General features: G+C 38.9%; 2 protein-coding genes across 3 annotated transcripts; both read left to right on the top strand.

Annotated features, from left to right (window-relative positions):
- The first annotated feature begins 646 nt into the window (after positions 1–646).
- On the top strand, positions 647–13,246 carry ikbkg (inhibitor of nuclear factor kappa B kinase regulatory subunit gamma). 2 transcript variants are annotated; one of them, XM_024292149.2, is made up of 15 exons: positions 647–999; positions 1,456–1,596; positions 2,663–2,934; positions 5,528–5,602; positions 5,744–5,929; positions 7,092–7,153; positions 7,321–7,368; positions 9,854–9,956; positions 10,026–10,141; positions 10,215–10,367; positions 10,444–10,516; positions 10,605–10,739; positions 11,824–11,960; positions 12,040–12,116; positions 12,217–13,246. In XM_024292149.2, the coding sequence occupies exons 2-15, from the start codon at positions 1,458–1,460 to the stop codon at positions 12,396–12,398; spliced, it is 1,758 nt and encodes a 585-aa protein (XP_024147917.1). In that variant the 5' UTR covers positions 647–999; positions 1,456–1,457; the 3' UTR covers positions 12,399–13,246. The 2 variants fall into 2 exon arrangements, with proteins under 2 accessions (XP_024147917.1, XP_024147918.1); XM_024292150.2 differs by lacking the exon at positions 7,321–7,368 and having other exon boundaries at positions 648–999.
- A 912-nt stretch (positions 13,247–14,158) lies between these two features.
- On the top strand, positions 14,159–22,719 carry sephs3 (selenophosphate synthetase 3). The gene is made up of 8 exons (XM_024292148.2): positions 14,159–14,533; positions 15,719–15,822; positions 18,000–18,107; positions 18,492–18,646; positions 20,876–20,966; positions 21,471–21,570; positions 21,676–21,888; positions 21,967–22,719. The coding sequence occupies exons 1-8, from the start codon at positions 14,257–14,259 to the stop codon at positions 22,209–22,211; spliced, it is 1,293 nt and encodes a 430-aa protein (XP_024147916.1). The 5' UTR covers positions 14,159–14,256; the 3' UTR covers positions 22,212–22,719.
- Positions 22,720–22,730: the final 11 nt, after the last annotated feature.

Below are 22,730 nucleotides of genomic sequence, written 5' to 3'. Positions count from 1 at the left end.
TTTTTATTCTGATTATTTATCTCGTATTTGTATATATTTTCAAACTTAATCCATTAAAATACATTGGAAAAATACTGCTTTTTAAGCCTACACAAGCTAATTTTTGTCAAAAATATTTAGAAAAAACACCCCAAAGATTTACCTTAGTTTAAAGTTTAAAAGCAATTTCAATCTGTTCCTTAAACATCCCCGAAAAAATGTCATATTTGAAAATTTACCTAATATTGTACTTTTTGGCTACATTATATCTGTGAAATTGAAAATATGCTAGTCAAACTGCATGCTTCTGCCACGACAGTCCTGGTGTGAGAAAACATAGATTTTCAAGAGGCTTTTGTTCAGTGCTTTTTTGAAAAAGTCAGGTTTAATGTTATAGAAAGCAGAAAATATCATATCAGTGAACACAAGTTTTCAGGAGGATGGGGCAAAAATTATTTGTACAGGAAGGAGACACATTTCAAATGCTCTAAATTGCATGATTGATTATGACAACAGACTGATTTATCATTTATTTAGCTTTCTATGGATTTTAACTATTATAATCATAAAATCTAATTTAACTCCAGAACTCCCCACACGTTTTATATCATTTATAATCTGCTCAAACTTCTTCCGTCTCACATGTACAAACCTGAGATTTAACGCCTGAAAGACAAAGCCCAGGGTAAAGTATTCGAAGAATTTTCCGAGCTAACAACACTCGCCTCGGCTCGGACAAAACCCCCGCAGTGGAAGTGAAGCGCAGGAAGAAAAGGCCTCTTACACCCAGACAGAATGTGTTTTTAAACTTCGGCAGTCCAACAGCGTGGAGCTGTGTTTATGTCAGCCGAGGAGCGAGGCCGTTTTCTCAGCCATTTACTGCCGCATTCGCCTAGCTAGCTAATTAGCTAAAATAGTCCTTCTGGACTCGTCGAGCTTCCTGTCGCGGGTTTGTCTGGGTGGTCTGTAAACACCCTGGATGTGTGTTATTCCGGACTGAAAAAGAGAACATAAGAGACGGTAAGACAGTTATTCTGTCCGTGTTTTGTTTAGATGAGCTACGACATGCTCGAACTGTTCAGAGACAATTTAAAAAAAAAAGCCTGAAAAACACAAGTTTAGCTGCGAATTAGGTCGTTGATTTGATTTTTTTGCTTTTAAAATCAGACTGGGTTTTCCTTATTTTCATTTTTTAAAACTATTTTAAAGCTAATGTATCTTTTATCCCGGACTAAAGGTGTGATGACGATGACGTAATGTTTTTCTTACCTGCAGTCATGGTCAGAAATGACACCTACATTTAACCAGAGAGGCTGAGGCCTTTAAAAAATCACATTTGCTCCATATAAAAAAATAAAATAAAAGAATCAAAGTGAAAGTGAAAGTTTGGTCCTCATGCACATGTTGAGGCTCAAACCTGTCTCCATGCTTACTGACTACATGACAATTGTGTGATAATCCACTGTAATCCTGCAGGAATGGTGCAGCCGCAGCCCGATGGCCCCATGCAGTGGGACATGTCAGGAGAGGACAGTGCCGGGGCCCTCAGGGTCCCCCCAGAGCTGGCTGGTCATGAGGTGGTGTCCAGATTACTGTGTGACAACCAGCAGCTCAGAGGTATTGCATCCAACAGGTTCCGACTCTGTCAGAAACAATTCACTAATGAGTAACTTTTAGTGAGGATTCTTAACCTGTTTACATTTGTTTTCTTTTCTCATCCATCACAAAAAATGTATGCTTTTTGATCAGAAAGAGTTAAATGATAAACTTTTTTTTAGCTCAGGTCCAGCTCGCTTATATCAAATGCTGAAAACACTGGTGTTTTTATTTTTATTCAAGTTTTAGTTTATTTTTAAGTTTCTGCTTTGATTAACCCATCTTTTTATCAGCACATTTTTATGAACCAATAAGATGGGAGTAGAAGATAATCTAGATTCAAACCAATCTGTTTTTATTTTTGGTTTTAGGGCTGCCTCAAACAATTATTTTATTAGTTGACTAATTGCCAATTATTTTCACCGGTTAGTTGACTAATCGGGTCATGCGCAATGTGAATGTTAGTCACACATCTAAACCATCTTTAAACTAATTAAAAATAAAGACAATAAAGATTATCATTGATTCAACTTTAGATAAATCATGAGTTTCATGAGTTTCTGAGATTAAAGTAAGATTAAATTAAATGAGAGAGAGAGATAAGGAATATACTTGCATCAAACTCATTTTGACAGGTGACCTTTGACCCTACACCATCCATCAAATTCATTCTGACAGGTGCCCCGCCTCTCAACATGATGTAACAATTTAACATCAATTTTATATATAATATATATAGTATATAGGGTCAAAGGTCACCTAAAGAACTACTGCCGCTCTACAGAAACATGTTTTTGATTTTGACAAAAAATTACATAATTACAATTAAAAGAGCACTGGTAACACTTTTAAAATAGATCTAAAGATGATCAGAGTGGGACTTTAAAGGTTTGTTTTTTGTTGAAAATACACTGACTGATTCAAGCTGCTCTGACCACACAGAGTAAGTTAGTTTCAGGGTTTAATCTCCAACAGATGTAAATGCACATCTCAAATTCAGACTTTTCTTGTAAAAAGTTCCACAGTATTAGAAAAGAGTCAAGGCAGCACAGTCTGGAGATACTGAATCTTCCGTTTGTTCCTCCAGAGGCACTACGGAGAAGCAACCAAGCCCTCCGCCTACGCTGCGAAGAGATGGAGGGATGGCAGCAAAGAACCAGAGACGAGCGAGAGTTTTTGAGTTGTCGCTTCCAGGAGGCCAGGGCCCTTGTGGAGAGGCTGGCGCAGGAGAATCACTCGCTAAGGGTCACAGCGAGCGGGCCGGGCTCCTCCCCTTCTTCCGGTGTGTGCTGCAGCTCAAGTCAGACAGAAGACCAGCAGGGGCGTCCAACTGTAAACGGGCCGACGGATGGAGCGCAGGTAGTTTACCGCAGCCGAAAGGAGTGGATTTACAGCAGCTGTCGGTTTCTTTTCACGGAGAAAACGTGCAGAGAGTTTGTGTAAAATCAACATGATTCATCTTTAGTGATTGATGATGAAAACGTGACATGAAGCTGAGATGAAACTGGGTATTGCTTTGTTCAGAGTAGTTTCTACTTTGTAGAATGGATAGAAACAGGAGAATTCATTGTGTTCTGGCTGGTATGCAACGTGAGTTTAAGACAAAAACAACAATAAAAAGCATAAAACTTTTTAATTAAATATGTTTTAGCTGCTCATTTTACTGCATATTGGCTATGTCATCAGAAACATAAATAATATTGCTTCATTTGAAAAATATTTAGGTTGCATATTGAACTTTGTATGTTGAGTGTCAATTTAGAAAGTTTTAGTCTACACCCTCAAAGATCTGTGATCTCATTTGGAACATGTGCCAAAACTTAAGTTCTGTGGATCTGCACAAAAAAATAAAGCGTGAATGTTGTTGCTTTGTTAAGTCATGAAAAAGTTGGGATGTTTGCTCCTGAGTCTCGTGAGCACCTCTTAGACCCGAGCTTCAGTGAAAGTGCAGTCAAGTCACGGAAAGCAAAGCGTCGCCGAATTTATAATTCCCCAACACTTCTGCACCTTTGAACTCTATCACTCCCTCAGCAGCTTGAATGCATTTGTGGTGCAGATAGATGCCCCAGCTTCAATCGAAATTTCCACCTTTTCTGCAAACGCACCCGAAAGCCACCGTGGTGCAGAGTCACAGCTTGGATTTGAAGCAGTTCAGTCAGACTTCATCCCCACCACAGACAGTACGAGTGAGCAGAATTACAATTTGGTGCAAATCTGTGCATTTGTTTCCTAAATTCTCTGTGAATCTAAATGGTTTTCAGAAATCTTGATTGTTCCGGTCCAGGTTTTTACTCCTGGTGACCTTAGCTGCATCTCTGCTGTTCTGATTATGACTAAAACATCTCCATATTTGAATGCAGGGACAGATTTAAATCAGGAATGGAGGAATTTTTCTGGTTTATGCAACTGTCAAAAATACAACTGTCAACACGCAATAAGGAAGCATTGGCAGAAACCTCAAGATTAGCTGCCGTAGCCCTATTTTTTGGAAATTGTTGACATGGTCATAAATGTAGACGGCAGCAGTCAGGCGGCCATCAGGGATCACCCCGGACTCACATTGCATCCGGTGCAGTTGTCAGAGTCTTTACATAACCTGAAACGTGCGAGAGCCATTCACACTACATCCAGTCCAGTACGGCCTCCGTAGCGTTCCATATCCGTTTTGTGGGCTTCAAATTTTTTCCAGACGGCGGAGTTGAACCAGAGCACTTTTTCGTGAATTAATGACCTAAACTGGAAATCATGCGTACGAATGTAAAGTGCATCCAGTACATTTTTTAAAAAAATGAAACCTATTTTCCGCTGTACTCGCTGTTTTCACTGTTTGTAAACATTACGTCATTGTGACAACCACCTCCAGTCTCCCTTACTTGTTACACAATACGTGTAACACAGTTAAATATGTACATTTAAGCATATATAAGACAAAAGTACCATATTTTCCAGAGTATAAGTCGCAGTTTTGATCATAGTTTAGCCAGGAGTGCAACTTATACTCAGGAGTGACTTACTTGTGTGTGTTTTTTCTTGTGGAAATCAAAAGGGTTATACATTTGTTAAATATTTTTCCCAGTAAACACCGGTTGTCTTTTAATGATTGTTTCCACAAACAACTGCTAGAGGGCGCTGAATCTAAAGTTTTTGCTACTGACAGCAGCAGAAGAAGTGTCGTCCAAAACAAACATGGAAGAGAATCTGATTGTTTTCCTCTTAAACTTTGATATTTATTCTTATACTGATCAAAAGATTAGTATTCATGTTTTTTATATATTCATTATTTTTTAGTTACGCAGGGCTTAGGAGATTTGTTCTGAAACGTCAGACTTTTCTCTTAAAAGTGTGACTTATACTCCATAGCGACCAATATGTGGTTTTCTTCTTCTTTATTCGACATTGTGAGATGCCACCTACTGATGTCAACCTTTAGAGAAGAATCGTAAAATTTACTTTTTATTTAGACCTTCATGGCCGCATCGCAGCATGGAAAAAGGCAACTGCCACCTCCTGATTACAAATACCGCCACATGGCCACTTGAGGAATTATCGGACTAACTTACATTTAGGCTGGCTTTTTTGGGTTATGTGACTTTAGTCATTGGAAGTAGCTTTAAAGACAGAAGTCTCTTCTGTTGCTTCTTCCCCTCTCTGTGAATGAGCAGCTCAGTTTCAATGATCAATCCACAAATATGATGTTTGACCTCTAACTTGTCACAGCTCTGACATCTGATCTCAATTGGAGTTTTTATTTTATCTCCGTGTCTAATGTTTTTCTTTTCATTTTTTTACCTCTTCACTGAAGCTTCAACCTTAACTATTAAATGCTGAAGCTTTCATTGTGTAACATCTTACATCTTAATTAAATTTCAAACTAAATCTTCAAAACGAAACTTTTTATTTTAAGAAATTCCTTTTTAAATTTTTTATTGATTTCTTTTATTCTCCGTCTCAGACTCTTGATCAGTGGGAGAGGAAAAAAGCAGACGAGACAGAACAGCGCACACAAACCACACCCCCTCGCAGCCTGGTGAGACCTTCTGTGTGCCAGCATCCTGTTTCTCTTCATACTTCTGTCTCTGACATGTTCATCTGCGTGTTTGTTGTCCGTTTTGCAGCTCATGCATAGAGTCAGTGTTTCGGTTTAACTCGCATGTCTGTCTCTCTGCAGCCAGTAGAGGGAGCCAACGACTTCCTGCAGCTGCTGAAGAGCCACAAGGAGAAACTGGAGGAAGCCATGAAAGAACTGAAGAGGAGGAACGAGGATCTGGAGAGGGACAAAGAGGAGGGAGACAAGGAGAGGGATCGGATGCGGCGCTGCATCGATCAGCTGAGATCCAAACTGCTGCACACACAGGTGAAGTCCAGAAAAAAAAACAGATCTTTCTCACCCTTTTCACATTGTGGTTAAAAAACCTGATAAATATAATATATATGATTGTTGGGAATTTTGAAAATGAAGCAGTCCTTAAGTGTTCCTAGAAGTTCACTTTTGTGGAGCAGAAGATCTAAAACGTTTGTGGAGGAGCTTCTTATTTACAAAAACACCAAATATCCAATCATGATGGGATTTTTCCACGATTATCTAAACGGGTTAATCCTAATAATTAAATACATCAACGACGTTCACTTTGTGCTGTTTCATAGATTTTCTTCAGTTCAAACTTGCATGCTTTGTTTTTTTTTTTTTTTTTGATCTTTTTGTGTTCTATGTCCTGATTGGCTGTAGGCCATCATTCAGTCTCTTCTGTCCCGTGTCTCCTGTACAGAATGTGTTCATTTTGCCAAATTTACATAAATCTTCAGTCGTGAGCAGATCGTTCTTAAACTGAACTTTTTTCTTTGAAAGTTTGAATGTTGAGAGTTAAAACAAGAGAGAAAATGTTCATGTTCGTCTGAATAAAGTATATAAAGTGTGTAGTGAGGAGTTTTACAGCCTTAAAATATCTATAATCCTGCATGGATTTCACCTATCGCAAGTTATTTTTAGACTTTAACTCCTGCAATAAATGAGGAACACTGTATTTCATATTGTTACATCTGCGTGTTTGTAAACAAAGGACAGAACATCAACGCAGGACATGAGATCCCAAATTAGCATTTCATAACCAAGGCAACCACCATTTCTTCCTGGCAGAGTGCACAGAACATTATTAACGTTATTTTTCTGACATATTACATTTTTCCTCCACAAAGCTAATGCTACGGCCATCTGCGCTGCTATGTTTACAACATACTCATGAAAAGAGATTTTAAAAATGACAAGAAGCTTTGTCATTATTGTGAATGCAGTTTTCCATGCAGATCAAGATTTTATGATGATCCCACTTTTGATATTTGCAATTATTGATCACTTCCAGACACATCTGGATGTTGCTGCGTGCAAATGGGCTCTCTGGTGCTAATGCAGGCAGCTGATTCACATTTTTAAAGAGTTACTGTCAACATGTTACAAAAAAAGACGTCACATTGCCCGCAGGAATCTGCGGCATTACCTGACAGTCGTGAATGTTTTTCAGGCCAGTTCCGGCACCGAGGAGGCGGTTCAGCTCCGCTCTGAGGCTCAGCACTCGTCTGACTGGTAGGAGCTGCTCGGCATCTCCTTCTCGTTTGAACACTAACATTTTCTGCTAAGCTGCTGCTAAATGAATGAAAACAAACTGTTTCTGCTCTGACACACTCTCGCATGCTTCTTGGGATCCACTTGAGATGCTCGTTTTCCTTCTCTTCTTCTTGTCCCTTTTCCAGCTCTAGCCTGGCTAAGCTCACAGAGCAGCTTCAGGCCACACAGGGCAGGTGAGCCGCCGCTCTGTGGGCCTTTCTCTGTCTGCATGTTCCTCTACTGTCCCTCAACTAAATCGACTTTATTCTGTTTGCTCATCAGTGAGAAAGTTTATGAATCTTTTTCCAAGTAAACCATCATAAAGCTGACCGACTCACGTCACTATGAAACCTTTTTAATATTTCTGAAATTATTATAAAGGATGTGTGGATTTGTGTCAAATTGAAAACATAAAATGTATTAATGTTATTTTTAAAACTTGTGGAAGGATTTAGATATGTATAAATATATATACATTTATTGATAAATGCTTATCTAAAAGAATCCATCATCTGCCTATCAAAAGAACACAGATGAGGTTATTGTTGTCATTCAATTTAAAGAGCACATAAGTCAAAGCAAACTTTATTTATAAAACACTTTTTATGCACATGTTACACACAGGACTTTACATCTTATTATAAAAAGTATTCAACTTGAAAAAACCAGAAGCAAAAACAAAGACCTTTACACACAAAAAAGTGAAACACGCACACACAAAACATAATGAAACATAATGATATATGATTAAGATGCGACATACAAAATAATATTTTGGGGGCTTGTTCACACCAGCGGACTCTCCTAACCCCTCAGTAATATTTAAAGAGGATGCCATCAAAATGCAAAAGGAATAAAATACACAAAAGTAAAAAAAACAGTTGAATATAAATAAATTGACTGATAGATGTATATATTTATATTTAAAAAAAGTATGAGTACATATAATAAGATAAATATACCAGTATCTCTCATCTCAAGGTTACATTTTCCTGACACTTTCTTTAAAAACAGGAAGTATCTCTGAGTCTTTCTTTTAGTTTTTTCCACACCCGAGGACCATAATTATTCCTGTGTTAGTAGTTTCATGCTTTAATGAATCTCTAGGGGTCTCCAACCCTGTTCCTTATGAACTACAGCCCTGCTTATTTTGTAGCTAACCCTGCTTCACCTGGATCCGGTGTGTTCAGTCAATCAGAAACTTGGCTGATTCAATCCAGCTAATCAGCATCTACTGGAGCAGGGCAGTCGCTCACGATGAACAGGAGACGCCTAAAAGCAATATTTGTCCTTCTGTGCTGTCAGAGGACAGCTGCAGTTTCCAAAGTCACCAACAGGTGGTACTGCTGTACCAGTTTGACAAAAATACAGTTTCTTCTGATGAAATGATGTCTCACAGTGATTTAAAGATCTTTGAGTAATTTTTCAGCTGAATAATGAGAATGTTCACACACGAAGAAGTCCACCACTGAAGATTTGTCACAAACATTTAAATGTGAGATTCAGACACTTGATTATTGAAAATGAATCGGATCAAACCAACATAAAAGCAGTTTTTTATGGTCAAGATGCTCAAATCTTTAAAAACTTCTTCAAATTTTAGTGGTATTTTTCAGTTAAAAAAAATTAATAATTGATTAGTCTTTGAAACTTAAAGGAAAAACTAATTGTATTTTTTTATAATAAGTGTAATGTACAAAATTACATCACGGATTATTTGACTTTCGATGTAACCTTTTTGTTAATGGTCTTGATAATAAATAAATAGGATTTAGATCAAGGATGTCTCATATATGTTCTCATATACAGTCATTGGTCTAAACCAGGGGTGTCAAAACTCCAACTAACCTGCCATAGAAGCTCCTTATTGGCTAAACACACCTGGCCCAGGTAATCAGCTGCAGAGGAGGCAGGATTTCTTAAAAACCAGCAGTATGCCGACCCTCGAGGTCTGGAGTTTGACACCCCTAAAAATCTACATGGATCCTTTGGTGAACCTGAAGAGAGCTGACAAAGATCAAATTAGCAGGTTTCCCGCGGGGTCTGATAAAGTCTTAGAAACCTTTGAATTTATGAATTTGGAAATAATACCTTAAAAAGCCTTAAAAATGACTTGAATTTTGATATCTGAACTTTGGAAATGTCCCAATTTCACATTTAATGTAAAAAGTTAAAATTTTTTCAACTAGGATTATTTTGATCAAATGATGTAATCAAACATCCGGAAAAGCAGTTGTTAAGCACTAATACAGTAAACACCCACCTCTGTTTGATTAAAAAAACAAGAGCTCTAAAGCATCGCAACAGAGACCACAAGCAAGATAAGAAGCAACCATTTTGGTCAGAAAATGTTATATTTATTTTCATTTTTTAAAACGTGAATATTTAAAAAATAGTAATGAATTAATAAAACAGAAAATAATAAATGAAATGGGAAATAGTCTAAGCAATTGGTCTTAATTTTTGACATTTGTGGCCTTAAAAGGCCTTAAAAAGTCTTAAATTTTACTTGAAGAAACTTGTAGGAACCTTGAAATAGATATTAGACTTTTTAATCCAACAAACAAATGCTAAAATTTAACTTTAATGGAGTTTAGGTGAGCTGTGTGGTAAATGGTGAAAAACATCTGTTTTCTTCAATCTAGAACCATAAAAAATGCTGACGAGTTTGATCTCCAGGTATCGAGAGCTGGAGGAGAAGCTGGATTACCTGCAGAAGAGCTCGGCTCAGCGCGACAGAACCGAGGCTCTGCTCAAGCAGAAGGAGAAGGACTGCGCTCAGGTATACTGCACACCTGCTGCACGCCGTCTCATGACACCGTCAGCCTCACCGCTGCTTGTGTTTTTGCAGTTGGCCAAAGACTGTGAAGCCCTGAAAGCTCAGGTAACATCCCTGCTGGGGGAACTACAGGAGAGACAGAGCTGCCTGGAGAAGAGCGAGCACGAGCGCAAAATGCTGGAGGAGAAGTAAGCGTACGACTGAAAAGGGCATGAACGTGTTGTGGTGGCCCTCTGACAGCCGGGGGGGTTCTGTGCTCAGGCTTGGCAGTAAGGTGAAGGCGCTGCAGGTGGCAGAGCGGGAGCTGGAGCAGCAGAGGAAGCAGCACCACGTGGCCGTGGACAAGCTGATGCTGCAGTCGCAGAGCCTGGAGCAGGCGCTGAAGACCGAGAGACACGTGGTCACGGAGGAGAGGTGCAACCACAGCGCTGCTGAGAGTCTGTTCCAGGTCTGATCTGTGCAGGACATAAACATGTTTCTGTTCTGTTAGGAAAAAACTGACCCAGCTGCAGCACGCATACACATGTCTGTTCAGAGATTATGACACCCAGCTGAAGAACGAGGTAAAAAAAAAAAAACTCCTTCAATTATGTTTTTATCTTAGTTTGTTTTGCTGCGTTCATCATTACGCTCCTCCCCTGGTTTGTTCAGGGAGGAGGTGTTTCCTTGCGCCTGCACGAGGCCGAGACGGCGCTGGCCCTGAAGCAAGACCTGATTGACAAACTGAAGGAGGAAGTGGAGCAGCTGAAAGGCTCTCTGGAGACGGTGCCTGTCCTCACTGCACAGGTGAAATTCTCATCAGCGTCGCTGGTTTTCTAGTCAAACTGCAAGTGTTTTGTTACACCAATCTAAAAGACTTGCCTCCGAGGACTTCAGAGCACCGGTCTCCAACCCTCTTCAGGACACAGATCGGTTTATATCAGACTAGATTTTCATGGATGAAGTGGGTGTCCAGTTATTATTATTTTCATTCAGTTTCCCTTAATTTTTGAGGGTAAAGTTTATCTTCATCCTCTGTAAATAATAATAATAATCTGCAGCTGGTTTAAAATTTCATGTAGGAAACCATTCAAATCTATTATAGATTTTCCCCAAATAACTGTCAAAGTGGAAGCTAAAAAATCAGACGCCAACTTCAATCTCATCTGACTTTTAAGGTGCGATGGCTAAATAAATACAAAAAAAAGAAAAGCAGTCATGAAAACAGGTATTTTCTAAATATAATAATAAATACAGTATAAATACACAGTTTGATCAACTTTATTAGCAGCATTCTCGTAACATTAGACACTCGGTCGCTGAGTATTGTGCACTATTATGATTTATGGGAACAACTGTTGCAGTAAATCCATATTTTCACATGTTTTCGTCTGTTAAATTCAGCTTTCTTTCATTTAGAAGTTGAAGGCTCTTTTTCTGTTTTCTCACCGTCTTTTCTCAGTGTAAAGAAACTTTAAAAACACGTTTGTTTTTTGTCAACTTTACTAATTTGAGGGTTTCAGTCGAGCAGTCAGAGCAGGCACTTAAAGAAAGTAGCGAACGGATGACCTGACATTCCTGATCTGGTGAAGTTTTCTAAACACTTTTCATTTATGCAAATTTTACAGTGAAACTGGTTGTTTTAAAACCATACAGAAAGAAGTGTGAGCTTTTTAATGACAACAATTTCCCAATTTAAAATCCTTAATTCTATATAATTGAAACTCAGGTTTAGTTTTTTATGATAAATGTGTTGTTTTCTCTGATAAATTGCTCCATTTCAGCTATAAAATTGTTTCTAGAAAAAAAAAAGAATAATTATGTCACAATAATTATTTAATATCTTAATATCACATCTAACTTGCTTCGTCTCTCCACTCTTTTTCTCCAGGCTGAGATCTACAAAGCAGATTTCCTTGCAGAGCGAGAAGCCCGCGAGAAACTGAACCAGAAAAAGGAGGAGCTGCAGGACCAGCTGAATCATGCCAAGGCAGAAATCGACAAGCTCAATTTGGAAGCGGCATCACGGTAACGAAACCTGGAAAGCAAGAATGTTGTACAAGAAAAATGGCCCGCTGGATAACCAAGTCATCGTCTCCTGTTTCAGTGCACACATGGAGCAAATGAAGCTGAGACACGTAGATGACTTTTCCACACGGTACCCCCTCATTGCCGCCCCACAAGGTACCCAAACTTGACGAAAGCTTGATCTGCTTACCAAACACTCTGCTGTAAAACCAGAGGTTTTCTATAAAAGATGCCCTCTCTGCTTTCACTCCCTCAGGAGTCCTTCCTGGTGCCGGTTTCAACACGGTGCCTGCGGCGCCGTCCTTCCGTCACGTTCCGGTCAGCGATCCGGGAGCAGTGGGAAATGAGGAGCTGCCGGATTTATGTTGTCCCAAGTGCCAGTACCTGGCCCCAGACATGGACACGCTGCAGATACACGTCATGGATTGTATACAGTAACATGGGTAGCATGACAAATACTGTATATATTTATACATGTTCTAGTATAATAGCATTGGGTGTAACTGTGTGTCTGTGCTCAGCTGCAGCCCGGAAACGTGTCTGTGAATTGCACCTTACTCGCTCTCCGCACAGATGAAAACACCAAATTTGTTGAGAGTTAGATCAATCAGCTCGATGAAAACAGACCCAAACCAGAATTAGCATCTTTGCTCTCAATAACAGCTCCTTCCATTCAGATTGTCATCCTTTCATCTATGATCCTTTTATGTTCCCCCTCATTCCTGCAAACGTTCATCACTGTTTCCACGATTCCTCCTTTTCGCCGCTGCCTTTTTTAGCTCAGTTCTTCACCCCAAAGGCACTAAGTAGCTATCATTTACCTCCATCATTCATCCATCATCACATCAGTATTTATTGGACCTAATACTGAGCTGACAAATCAGTGTTATTTTGCCCAGAGAGAAGAACGGGCGAGAAAATGTGAATTAGTATCTAGTGAGCTTTAATGTTGGGGAAAATCCACATATGTTTGGTAGTAAATGTAGACATCAGCACTAATCAAAATGTATTATTACATATGAGAGATGGAATGACTCTTCTTGAAAACGTTCCATTCTCTGTGTCGTGTGCCTGTGGAAATGTTGAACTCTGCTGCTGCTTAACTCCCGAGCCTTCCTCAGCTCCTCTTCCTCCCTAGATCCGTCTTATCTACACCCAGCTGCTTCTCTATATGAATGTAAGAGTATTGACGTTTTGTTGCAGTTTCTGTGAATATTGTTTGTCATAAAAGGTCATTTGATGCAAAGTTGTTGGGGGTCTAAATAAAATAAATTGGATTATTCAAATGTCTGTGTTTTTCATACACCAACTCTAGAGTAACACTGAAGTTTTCTGTGGTTAATGATGTTTGGAATTAATATCATCTTTAAAACAACAGAAAAAAAATCTTAAGATTTAAACCAAATGAATTTTAATTTCAAAGGTAAGATCTGCTTACATAAAACTAGGAACTTGGAGAATTTATACAAGTAAACTAAGAGGTGCCATATCAAAATTTCTTTAAAAAAAAAGATTTTAACTGACTTTTGCTATAAGTTTTAAAGCAAGAAACTCTCAGATTTTGTTAGGGTATTTAAAAATTGCATTAAATAATTTTCCTAAATTCAAACGTTTTTTTCAACAGCACATTAAAAAGAAATGGCAATAAAGCATAATCACCACATCTTAAAAATGTGACTTTTAATTACTAGAATACATGAATAAGGTTTTTTTTTTTACCCTCCAAAGCCTAAACTATTCAAATTTGACATTATAGGAGATTTGTGTCAAAAAATGTACAGCATGTAATTAAATAAGTGTGGCTCAATGCATTTATGTATTGAAGATACTTTTCCAGAATAAGATGCAGACATATCCTCTCAGACTGCTTCATTTTGGTGTTCTACTTGATATCCAAAAGTCTAACTTCATTGTTTACATTTCTCCTAACGTTCGTCTGGATCATATCATAGGTGAGTTTTTGAACAGCAAAACTTTATGAACACTGGAACTCGTTTCCACTTTCAAAATAAAACTTTTCGTTTACTTATACTACGACAGTTTCCTTAATTCACCCTTTACTTCTGCTTTTACGGGTCAAGTTTGCAAGAAATAATATAATAAAGTCTCTTTTGAGCTGCATAACCCTATAATTTCGTGGATAACATGTCACCGAGGTATTACTTTGCTTTTATTTTGGTAACGTCGCGCTCCCTTCACGCAGGCGCAGGCTCGCAGCCTGCCTGCTGCTGCTGCGTCCTCTTGTGCCTGCAGGGAGCGTCTCTCATTGTGGACTGAAACGGTTTCTCCCTCAGTCATGTCAACTTCAACTTCCCCTCCTCCTTCGGTGGAGGTTGCGGGCAATGAAGGATGCTTCCCCTCGGATTATAAACCCTTCAACCCCGAGGAGCACGGCCTGGACCGCGGCTTCCGCCTCACTTCATACTCGGATCTGAAGGGATGAGGATGCAAGGTCCCGCAGGAGGCTCTGCTCAAACTCCTGGCGGGACTGGAGCCGAACCAGGCCGACGGGACAGGAAAGAGCGGAGACCAAGATTCGGAGTTCGGTCAGCAGCTCGCTGGCCCGCGGCTCGGTGAGGATAAATTCAAAGCTGGTGGATTTTTTTCCTCCATTTTTCTTTTCAAAAACCTGTTTGTCTGCTGAGTTAGCTAACTGTTGCTAATCAAGCTAGCTTGTGTTCATTCAGGAAACATCCTAATTCCGTGAGATTAACAGCGAGCTAAAACGTGCTTATTCGGTGGACTTTGATCACTAAGTTAACCGTTTAACCCACCGGCGATCACGTGTAATCTTTAATAGTTAATTAACTTGAACAAAGACGCGCTCTGCTGGAGGAGGGTGTGAGCTGTCAGACTGCAGGGATGAATCGGCGGAAATTTATCTTGATGTCTGAGTTCAAAGGTCACGGTTAGGGTCCAACGATTCAGCGCGAGACGACCTGGAGGCTCCAGCTTCATCATTTGGAGTGAAAAACTAAAGTTTGTCCCCTTGTAGTGCCCGTACTGTTTTGCACATGCGTACAACTAAACAAACCAAACATCACAGATCAAGATATGTTCTATTATAATTGAAGTCGTTTATTTAAGTCACATCCTGTTGGAACTTTAAAATAAGATTAAAAATTAACTTTTCGGATTTATATTCTTTTAACGTTCAAATTATGCATTTATTACTGTTTTTAATAGTTTTCAACTATAAAAAATGTATTAAATGCTGTTAAAACAGTACTTTCCCAAACACGCATTTTCTTATTGTTTGTGTTATTTTTTTTAAGCTTTTTAAAATTAGTTCCTGAACAGAGAGGCAGGTGAATATGGTCATTGTGAAATAAATTGCAATTTGACATGTGTGTGTCGGCTAGGAAACTTGTGCAGAATGTTGGACGACTCACTCCGAACATTTAAAAGCATTCTCAGTGGTCTTTTAAGCACAATCATGTCGTTTTTAGCCTAAATCTAACAACGTGTTGTTTTCTGGGACATAGTTTCTGCAGAGCAGCAGTAGTTCATTAGATATTCACCTCTGAGTTGTGATGGGATTGTTGATGCTGAGCTATCCTGTCACCCACAACTGAGAGCTCTCTGTTTACACATTCGTTAGCTTACATCATGCCATTGTCAGCATGCCATTTTGAACTTAATTTGCTTAATATTTGCCCTCTGTCATCAGAAAATCCAGTAAAAACACCAGGAACACAATTTTCCTGATTGGATCTTTTAAAGCACAGACTCCCGTTCACATTGCGGTTTGTTTCCAGGCATTGGGTTGGACAGCTGTGTGATTCCCTTGAGGCATGGAGGCTTATCCCTGGTCCAGACCACCGACTTCTTTTACCCTCTGGTTGAAGATCCATACATGATGGTGAGTGCCTTACTGTGTCATCACATGAGCAAACACAAGACACTTTCACGTGTCGGAAAAGTCTCGGGTTGTCCCTGAATTCCCTCACTTTTTAGTGCAATATATAGGGAATATACCATTTCTTTTAGGCATCTGAGTCTACACTTCCAAAGTCCAGTGTCCCAGAAATGATCAAAAGTCTGTGAAAAACCAGCGTGCATCAATGCTCACATGACTTGCAAATATAGACCATAATGCATTGGGTTTGAAATTTTTTTTTTACTTTTGATAAATAATCCAAGTTATCAGAACACAGTGAATTCATAAATAGTTTAGTAAAATGTTCATACTTATTACGTTTTTATTCGTAAAATGGGTGATGTCATATTTGCTGTTTAAAAAAAAAATAGTTAGCATGTGTTAAAATTGTGTTAAAATCCAGAGCACTGCATAGTCACGCTCTAAATAATCTTTTAGGGGTTAGGCAATAGTGAAGGAATTTGGACACAACCTCGGATGTTTTAACCTTTGGGTTAAAGAAACTGCAGTGAGTTAAAGGTCAAAAATGATTGTTTTTGGCTGTCAGTGAGGAGTTATTTTTAAATCTGTAAAACAAAACCAGTGAGGAATTTGGAAAAAGAGTTTGTGGACTCACAAAAAATTAGACATGTTGGCCTCCTGCAAGCCAGTCAGATTGCCTACAAAAAAATCAAGAATAAATCTTTGTCTGTGTGTGAATCTGAGAATATTTTTTAAATCTTTCAACCAGAGATTAGAGAATAACTGAATTATAACTAGAAAAGTTGCATTACCTATGAAATACTAGTGTGAATGCTTTTTGGTGAAAGTAGTCACTGAAGAAGCTGAAGCTTTTAGCTGAAAATAGTAACACAATAAATATTTAATTGCTAAAGTGATTTGCTGAAAATGCCAAATCTATTTCCAAAATTTGTTAAAAGACTGAAAATGTAATGAAAGAACTTTGAAATAGCGCTGAGGTTGACCTAAATTTCTGACAAATTTGCTGTAAAATTGCGTAAAAATCCGTAATCCATGCCAAGTTTGCAAAAATATTTATCCCAGAAAACCTCAGTAGATGCCAAATTAGCCAAAAAAGCTAGCACATTGCTTAAATATTAGCTAAATTCCAAAATAGCCTAAAATTCCTCAATAGACCAAAGTAGCCAAAAGAGTTAGTTCTTTGCTGAAATTGAAGCTAAACTATAAATTAGCCTATACAAACCTCAGTAGATAACAAATTAACCAAAAACGTTTGCATGTTGATAAAATATTAGCTTAACTCCAGATTAGCGTAAAAAACATTAGTAGATGCCAATTATTAAAAAAAAAGAAAGCTACAACGTTGCTAAAAGTACTAGCTTAAGTCCAAAATAGCCTAAATTTTTTCAGTAAACTAAATTAGTCAAAAACGTTTGCATGTTGCTAAAACTGAAGCTAAACTCTAAATTAGCCCCTAATAACCTCAATAGATAACAAAATAGCCCAAAACGTTAGCATGTTGCTAAAATATTTGGTTAACTCAAAATTTTTTGAAAATTAATATAAAAAAATTTCAAAACACATCTCATGAATATATGTAAAGGCTTGTTTATAATCTATTTAAAAATGTAAAATGTGGAGACTGTCCTTTATTTCCTATGGGGAATATTTTGCTCAATATATCAAAACAAAACTGTAGTTTATGAATACCATGTCCTGAACGAGCTGAACAGTTTGATACCTAGATTACTTAAATCCCTTATAGTGTGATTGAGTTTTTATGTACCAATTCTTACTAAGCATTCACACAATGAGATGTAGAGTATGTTAAAGGAACGTTGCAGCCTAAGTTTAAATTGTTAAGTCTATGTTGATGAAGCAAACTTTTGCCAAGATATAGCCATTGGTAAATTAGATTGAAATGCAAACTTGGTCTTTAAAATAAAATAAATCCCAAGTCCAACTAAACCCTTTTAAATGCAATCATGTAGCGACTTGGGGTGAAAGTGATGGCACTTAGAAACCATCTAAGTCAGAGCTGTACCAGCAAGCGGGCAGTGCAAGTGATTCATTCTAGTGCTATTCCTCTGGAATTATCCATTTGTATATGTAAAATAAAATGAAAACATTTTTTTTAAAAAGCAACATCAGTATCTGTAAAGCTCTGCATGCATGTAAATGCCTTTGTTTTCTCCCAGGGAAGAATAGCGTGCGCCAACGTCCTCAGTGACCTCTACGCCATGGGCATCACAGAGTGTGACAACATGCTGATGCTGCTGAGCGTCAGCCAGAAGATGAATGAAAAGGTATCAGTCTGCAGGAGCTGGACTTCTGGCTCATTTTTGGCTTAAATAAAAAAAGTGTTTACTTTTTATTTAATGTTGACTTTTTCTCTTATTTTGGGGATCCAGCAGACAAACATCAAAGAAAGTCCAGCTTTTCTGTTCCACTTTGTTAATTTCAGCTTTATTAATTCAGAAGCTTTTTTAAGCAAATAAACTTTTCTGTATCCAGTTGCTTTGTTCTTTTAATAAGCAGATTCAAAAACATTAAAAATGCTTTTTAAATTGAGCCAAACATTTGAGGCATGAGTCTCTAATCCACCTCATTTCAACTGAGAACTTTCAGTTTTTTTATGAATAATCATTTCTGATACAAGTAACTGACTGATGATTTTGGGATGCGTGCAGGACCGTGAGAAAGTGATGCCGCTGATGATTCGAGGCTTTCGTGATGCGGCGGAGGAGGGCGGGACGTCGGTGACGGGGGGTCAGACGGTGATCAACCCCTGGATCATTGTGGGAGGGGTGGCGTCCGTCGTCTGCCAGCCCAACGAGTTCATCATGTGAGTTTATCGCAGATCCAGATTCCCCTTTTCAAAACGTTCTTGAGGGAAAAGATCTGAACGCAAACGAGTGACTCGGCACATTTGAAAGGAAAGGAGAAAATGTTCCCACAATTCTGAGGGATTTATGATGAAAGCCAATAGATATGAAAAACCAGCCGACTGACTTGTGTTGTCATGCTGAGCTTGTATTTTATAAGTGTGTGTTTTCTAATGAAGAACACTGAATTAATTGTTGCAAAAACACAATGTAGTGAACTGATATTCATTTTTAACAGTTTTTGATGCAACGTTGCACATTAATTTAGAGCTCTCAGACAAGAAGTCTGGAGGAAGACTAGAGAGGAGGTTTATGGATGCAGTGAAAGGATGCAGAAGACAGATGGAGGAAGCTGATTGGCTGTAGCGACCCCTGAAGGGAAAAGACAAAAGGAAAAAAAGTTGTAGCGTTTTTGTCAAGGATTGTGTTTTTAATTAACACAGCTAAGTTTATTCCCTTTAGCTTTTCTACTCCTGATGGACTGTTTTGTGTTTGATTCTAAAGCTTTTAATTTTATTCTGTTACTGGTTCACATTTATATTCAAACGCAGACACTTTTGCATCAATTTAACATCATTTACATTTGAGTGAAACTAGAAAATAAACCTTGTTGTCTTCTGAAATAAATCAACTTGCGTTTAGTGATCAGAAAATACAGAAAAGCTTTGTTTTGTTTTAGGATACAATGGAGGAAACTTTCAAAGGAAACATCTCGTTTTAGCACAAAACAACAGATGAGTGAAAATAGTCTGTTATGTTAGCACAAGAAGATTGAAAATGCTAAAAACTGGACCTCTTCAGACAGAAGCATCACACAGACTTGGAGGAGATCTTGTCTTTCATGGAGGAAGAAATGATGAGGTGGAAAGCTGCAGGAATATCAATGGCTTCATTAACTGGAACTGCAGAGATTCTGCAACACACCTATCAATAAAACAAAGAAGCCTCTAAACATCTGTAATGTTATCAATAAACATTCTGATTGATGGTCTCTCCTGTGATGATGGTTTATCCGGGTCTGTCCTGAGTTGGTTTGTTTCCTACTTTAGCAGCAGAACCTACAATGTCAAAGTTAACACGTTCTCTTCTGAAACAAAAAAAGATATCCAGCGGTGTTCCCCAAGAATCAGTTCTGGGCTCTATTTAATTCACGTTGTACATGATTCCTCTTGGGAAACTTATCATTACATTTTAGCACATTTCTTACCATGTCTATGCAGATGACATCCAGCTCTATTGTTCATTCACTGAAAACAATTATCACAAGCTATCTCCTCTCCTCGATTGTCTGGTCTGTATCAAAGTCTGGTTGCTTGACAATCATCTACTTCTCTACTCTCAAAAGACAGAGACCATGATTGTCTCTCCTGATGCTAAAATTTCCACAATCCAAACACACCTCACTTCTCTGCGTTCCTCCGTTCAGTCTATGTTAGGAACCTTCTGTCTGGTTTGACAAATCAACGTCTTTTGACTCGAGAAAGCCTGTAAAAAATTGCAATTATCATCTGAGGAATGTGGCTAAATTAAAACCAATCCTTTTAAGCTTTCCAAAAACTTGTTTTAAAACCAGAGGTGATCTGGCCGTTCAGACAGTTTCCCTGAAACTCTGGAACGCTCTACCATTGTCACTGCATCAGATTGACTCTGTTGAGTGTTTTAAAAGTCAACCTTTCTTTTTAGAAAAACTTTTAGCTGATATTTTCATTTTATTTTTCCCCCACCTTTTTAGTTGCCATCGGCCATTAATATGTTATAATTTTCCTGTATTTATTTAATATGCATTGTTTTTATTGATTTGTCTTGTTGTGTATTATAACTTTTGTGAAGCACTTTGTGAGTTTCCTTCTGTGAAAAGTGCTATAGAAATAAAGACTTACTTACATTCAGATTACCTGTTGAAATTCAAGGCGCTTTGACCAAATTGAGTTTAGTCGATCTGCTGCTGCGCTCAATGTACACTTGCTGGACTGTATACTAACCTCAAATTTAATCTTTTAAATCTACAAGATTTAAAGTCGTAAATTTACAACTTTAGATCTCATTATAATCCTTTTTTTGGTGGCCCTGTACTCCATTGTAGAGGGAAGTTATTTTTAAGCAAATTCCTTGTATTCTTTGTGGAAATGGGGTAATGTATTATTCCATAAATGTTTTATAATCATTATTAGTTCTCGTCCTTCTTGAAGGCCTGACGGAGCTGTACCCGGAGACGTCCTTGTTCTGACCAAGCCTCTGGGGACTCAGGTGGCTGTCAACGCTCACCAGTGGCTCGATCAGGTCAGCTGAAAGAGAAAAAAACTCCCAGCAGCCTCTGATTTTCCAGCAACATTCAACATTTTTCATTGTTGGAAAAACATTTTTTTTGTGTGTTTTTATCATGAGTTGATGTTTATAACTGCAGTTTAATGTAACAAAGAAAGTTATTTATGCAAACGGAAAGTCTGAGTTTACTTTCCATTATGTTGACGTACACATTTATCATTTTTTTGTCACTAAATTAATGTACTTCTTTTTTCTGTTTGAAATAAATAGAATCTAATGTTTGACATTTTTCAAAACCGTGACCTATTTTAAAAAGGTCACTTTAGGCCTTAAATTCTCTGTCTCATCTATAAAAAAATTGAATAGAAAACCTTAAACTTTGTCTTAAAGGTTGATTCTTGTTTTGTTTTCAGCTCATGAGGGCAAAAATGTATATTTAAAAGAGCAAAATGTTTTGTTTCTGGATAAAAGTGCTCATAAAGTTCTGAGGTTGAATGGTTTTTTTTCCCATTTCTTCAGCCTGAGCGCTGGAACAAGATCAAGCTTGTTGTCACGAAAGAGGAAGTCAAAGAGGCGTATCAGGAAGCCATGTTCTCCATGGCGACACTGAACCGAACAGGTGCAGCATCTTCAGATTTCTTCAGTTTCAGACAAATGTTGTGTTTGGGAGTTTTCTGTTTACTTTGAGTCTCCTTTAAATGAAAGCGTTTTCTTTTTCCTGCAGCGGCGGGCTTAATGCACAAGTTTCAGGCTCACGCTGCAACGGACGTGACCGGGTTTGGTTTGTTGGGGCACGCCAACAACCTGGCGATGCAGCAGCGGAGCGACGTGGCCTTCGTTATCCACAACCTGCCAATCATAGCCAAGATGACCGCCATCAGCAAAGCCTACGGAAACGCCTTCAGGCTGCTTCAAGGACTGTCGGCAGAGACCTCTGGTACGAGCAGCGACCCCAGCAGTTGTTTATTTGTGCTTTCTGTTGAGTGAACTGACTCTCTGAAGTGTTGCCTTCCAGGCGGGCTGCTGGTGTGTCTGCCCAGAGAGCAAGCCGCCAAGTTCTGCGCAGAGATGAAGAGCCACAGCTCCGGAGCTCAGGGCGCCTCAGGCGGAGCGTGGATCATTGGAATTGTGGAGAAAGGGGACCGCCGCGCACGCATCATCGAGAAACCTCGGATCATTGAGGTTCCGCCGCGGGGAAGCCTGGCGGCGCGTCAGGACAACAGCGCCAGCGGCCCGGAGCTGAGCACTAACCTGTCATAGACCCACCGCCTCCATGCAGCGGCTCACGTTTGTGAAAGATGGCAGAAAGACTGCAGTTTCTGAGCTGAACACCTTTGTGTTTTGTAGTTGAAAGCTGAATGAGTGCTTCATATAAAAAATAATTGACATGGTTGAGAGATGACATTCCTGATCATTGGGTGAGGAACAGCTAAATGTGTGTTTGTGTTAAATTAATGCTGAATGAGTGCCTGGAATCCAACCCATCATGCGTTCTGGTTCTGTCCACGCGGCTCGGAGGAAGGTTTGAGCAGCTTCCTTTGAGACCAGCGGGGCGGGGTCCAGGGTGTGGCAGCTGATTGGCCGTCCATCGTAGAATCCTTCCCACTCTTCCTTCTTTATGAAGCTCCACTCATCAAACCTGAAGCAGCGGGGCGGGTGGAGCGGATGTTGACCTTAGGAAGACGGGTCGGACTCGAGCTGGAGTCTGAAGCTGTTTTAAGATTTCCTTGCTTTTCACAATCAATAAAACCATCAATTCAGAATAATATCTAGTTTGTG

This window comes from Oryzias melastigma, linkage group LG7 (genome assembly GCF_002922805.2).
Source record: "Oryzias melastigma strain HK-1 linkage group LG7, ASM292280v2, whole genome shotgun sequence".
NCBI classification, from domain to species: Eukaryota; Metazoa; Chordata; class Actinopteri; order Beloniformes; family Adrianichthyidae; genus Oryzias; species Oryzias melastigma.
This window is presented reverse-complemented; position numbering and strand designations above follow the sequence as displayed.

Bases quoted from the DNA above. Each gene is read 5' to 3' on its own strand.
- ikbkg (XM_024292149.2), top strand. From the start codon at position 1,458: ATGGTGCAGCCGCAGCCCGATGGCCCCATGCAGTGGGACATGTCAGGA. The intron at 5,603-5,743 runs GTGAGACCTTCT...GTCTCTCTGCAG, and splicing joins CCACACCCCCTCGCAGCCTG to CCAGTAGAGGGAGCCAACGA. The intron at 10,517-10,604 runs GTAAAAAAAAAA...TGGTTTGTTCAG, and splicing joins ACACCCAGCTGAAGAACGAG to GGAGGAGGTGTTTCCTTGCG.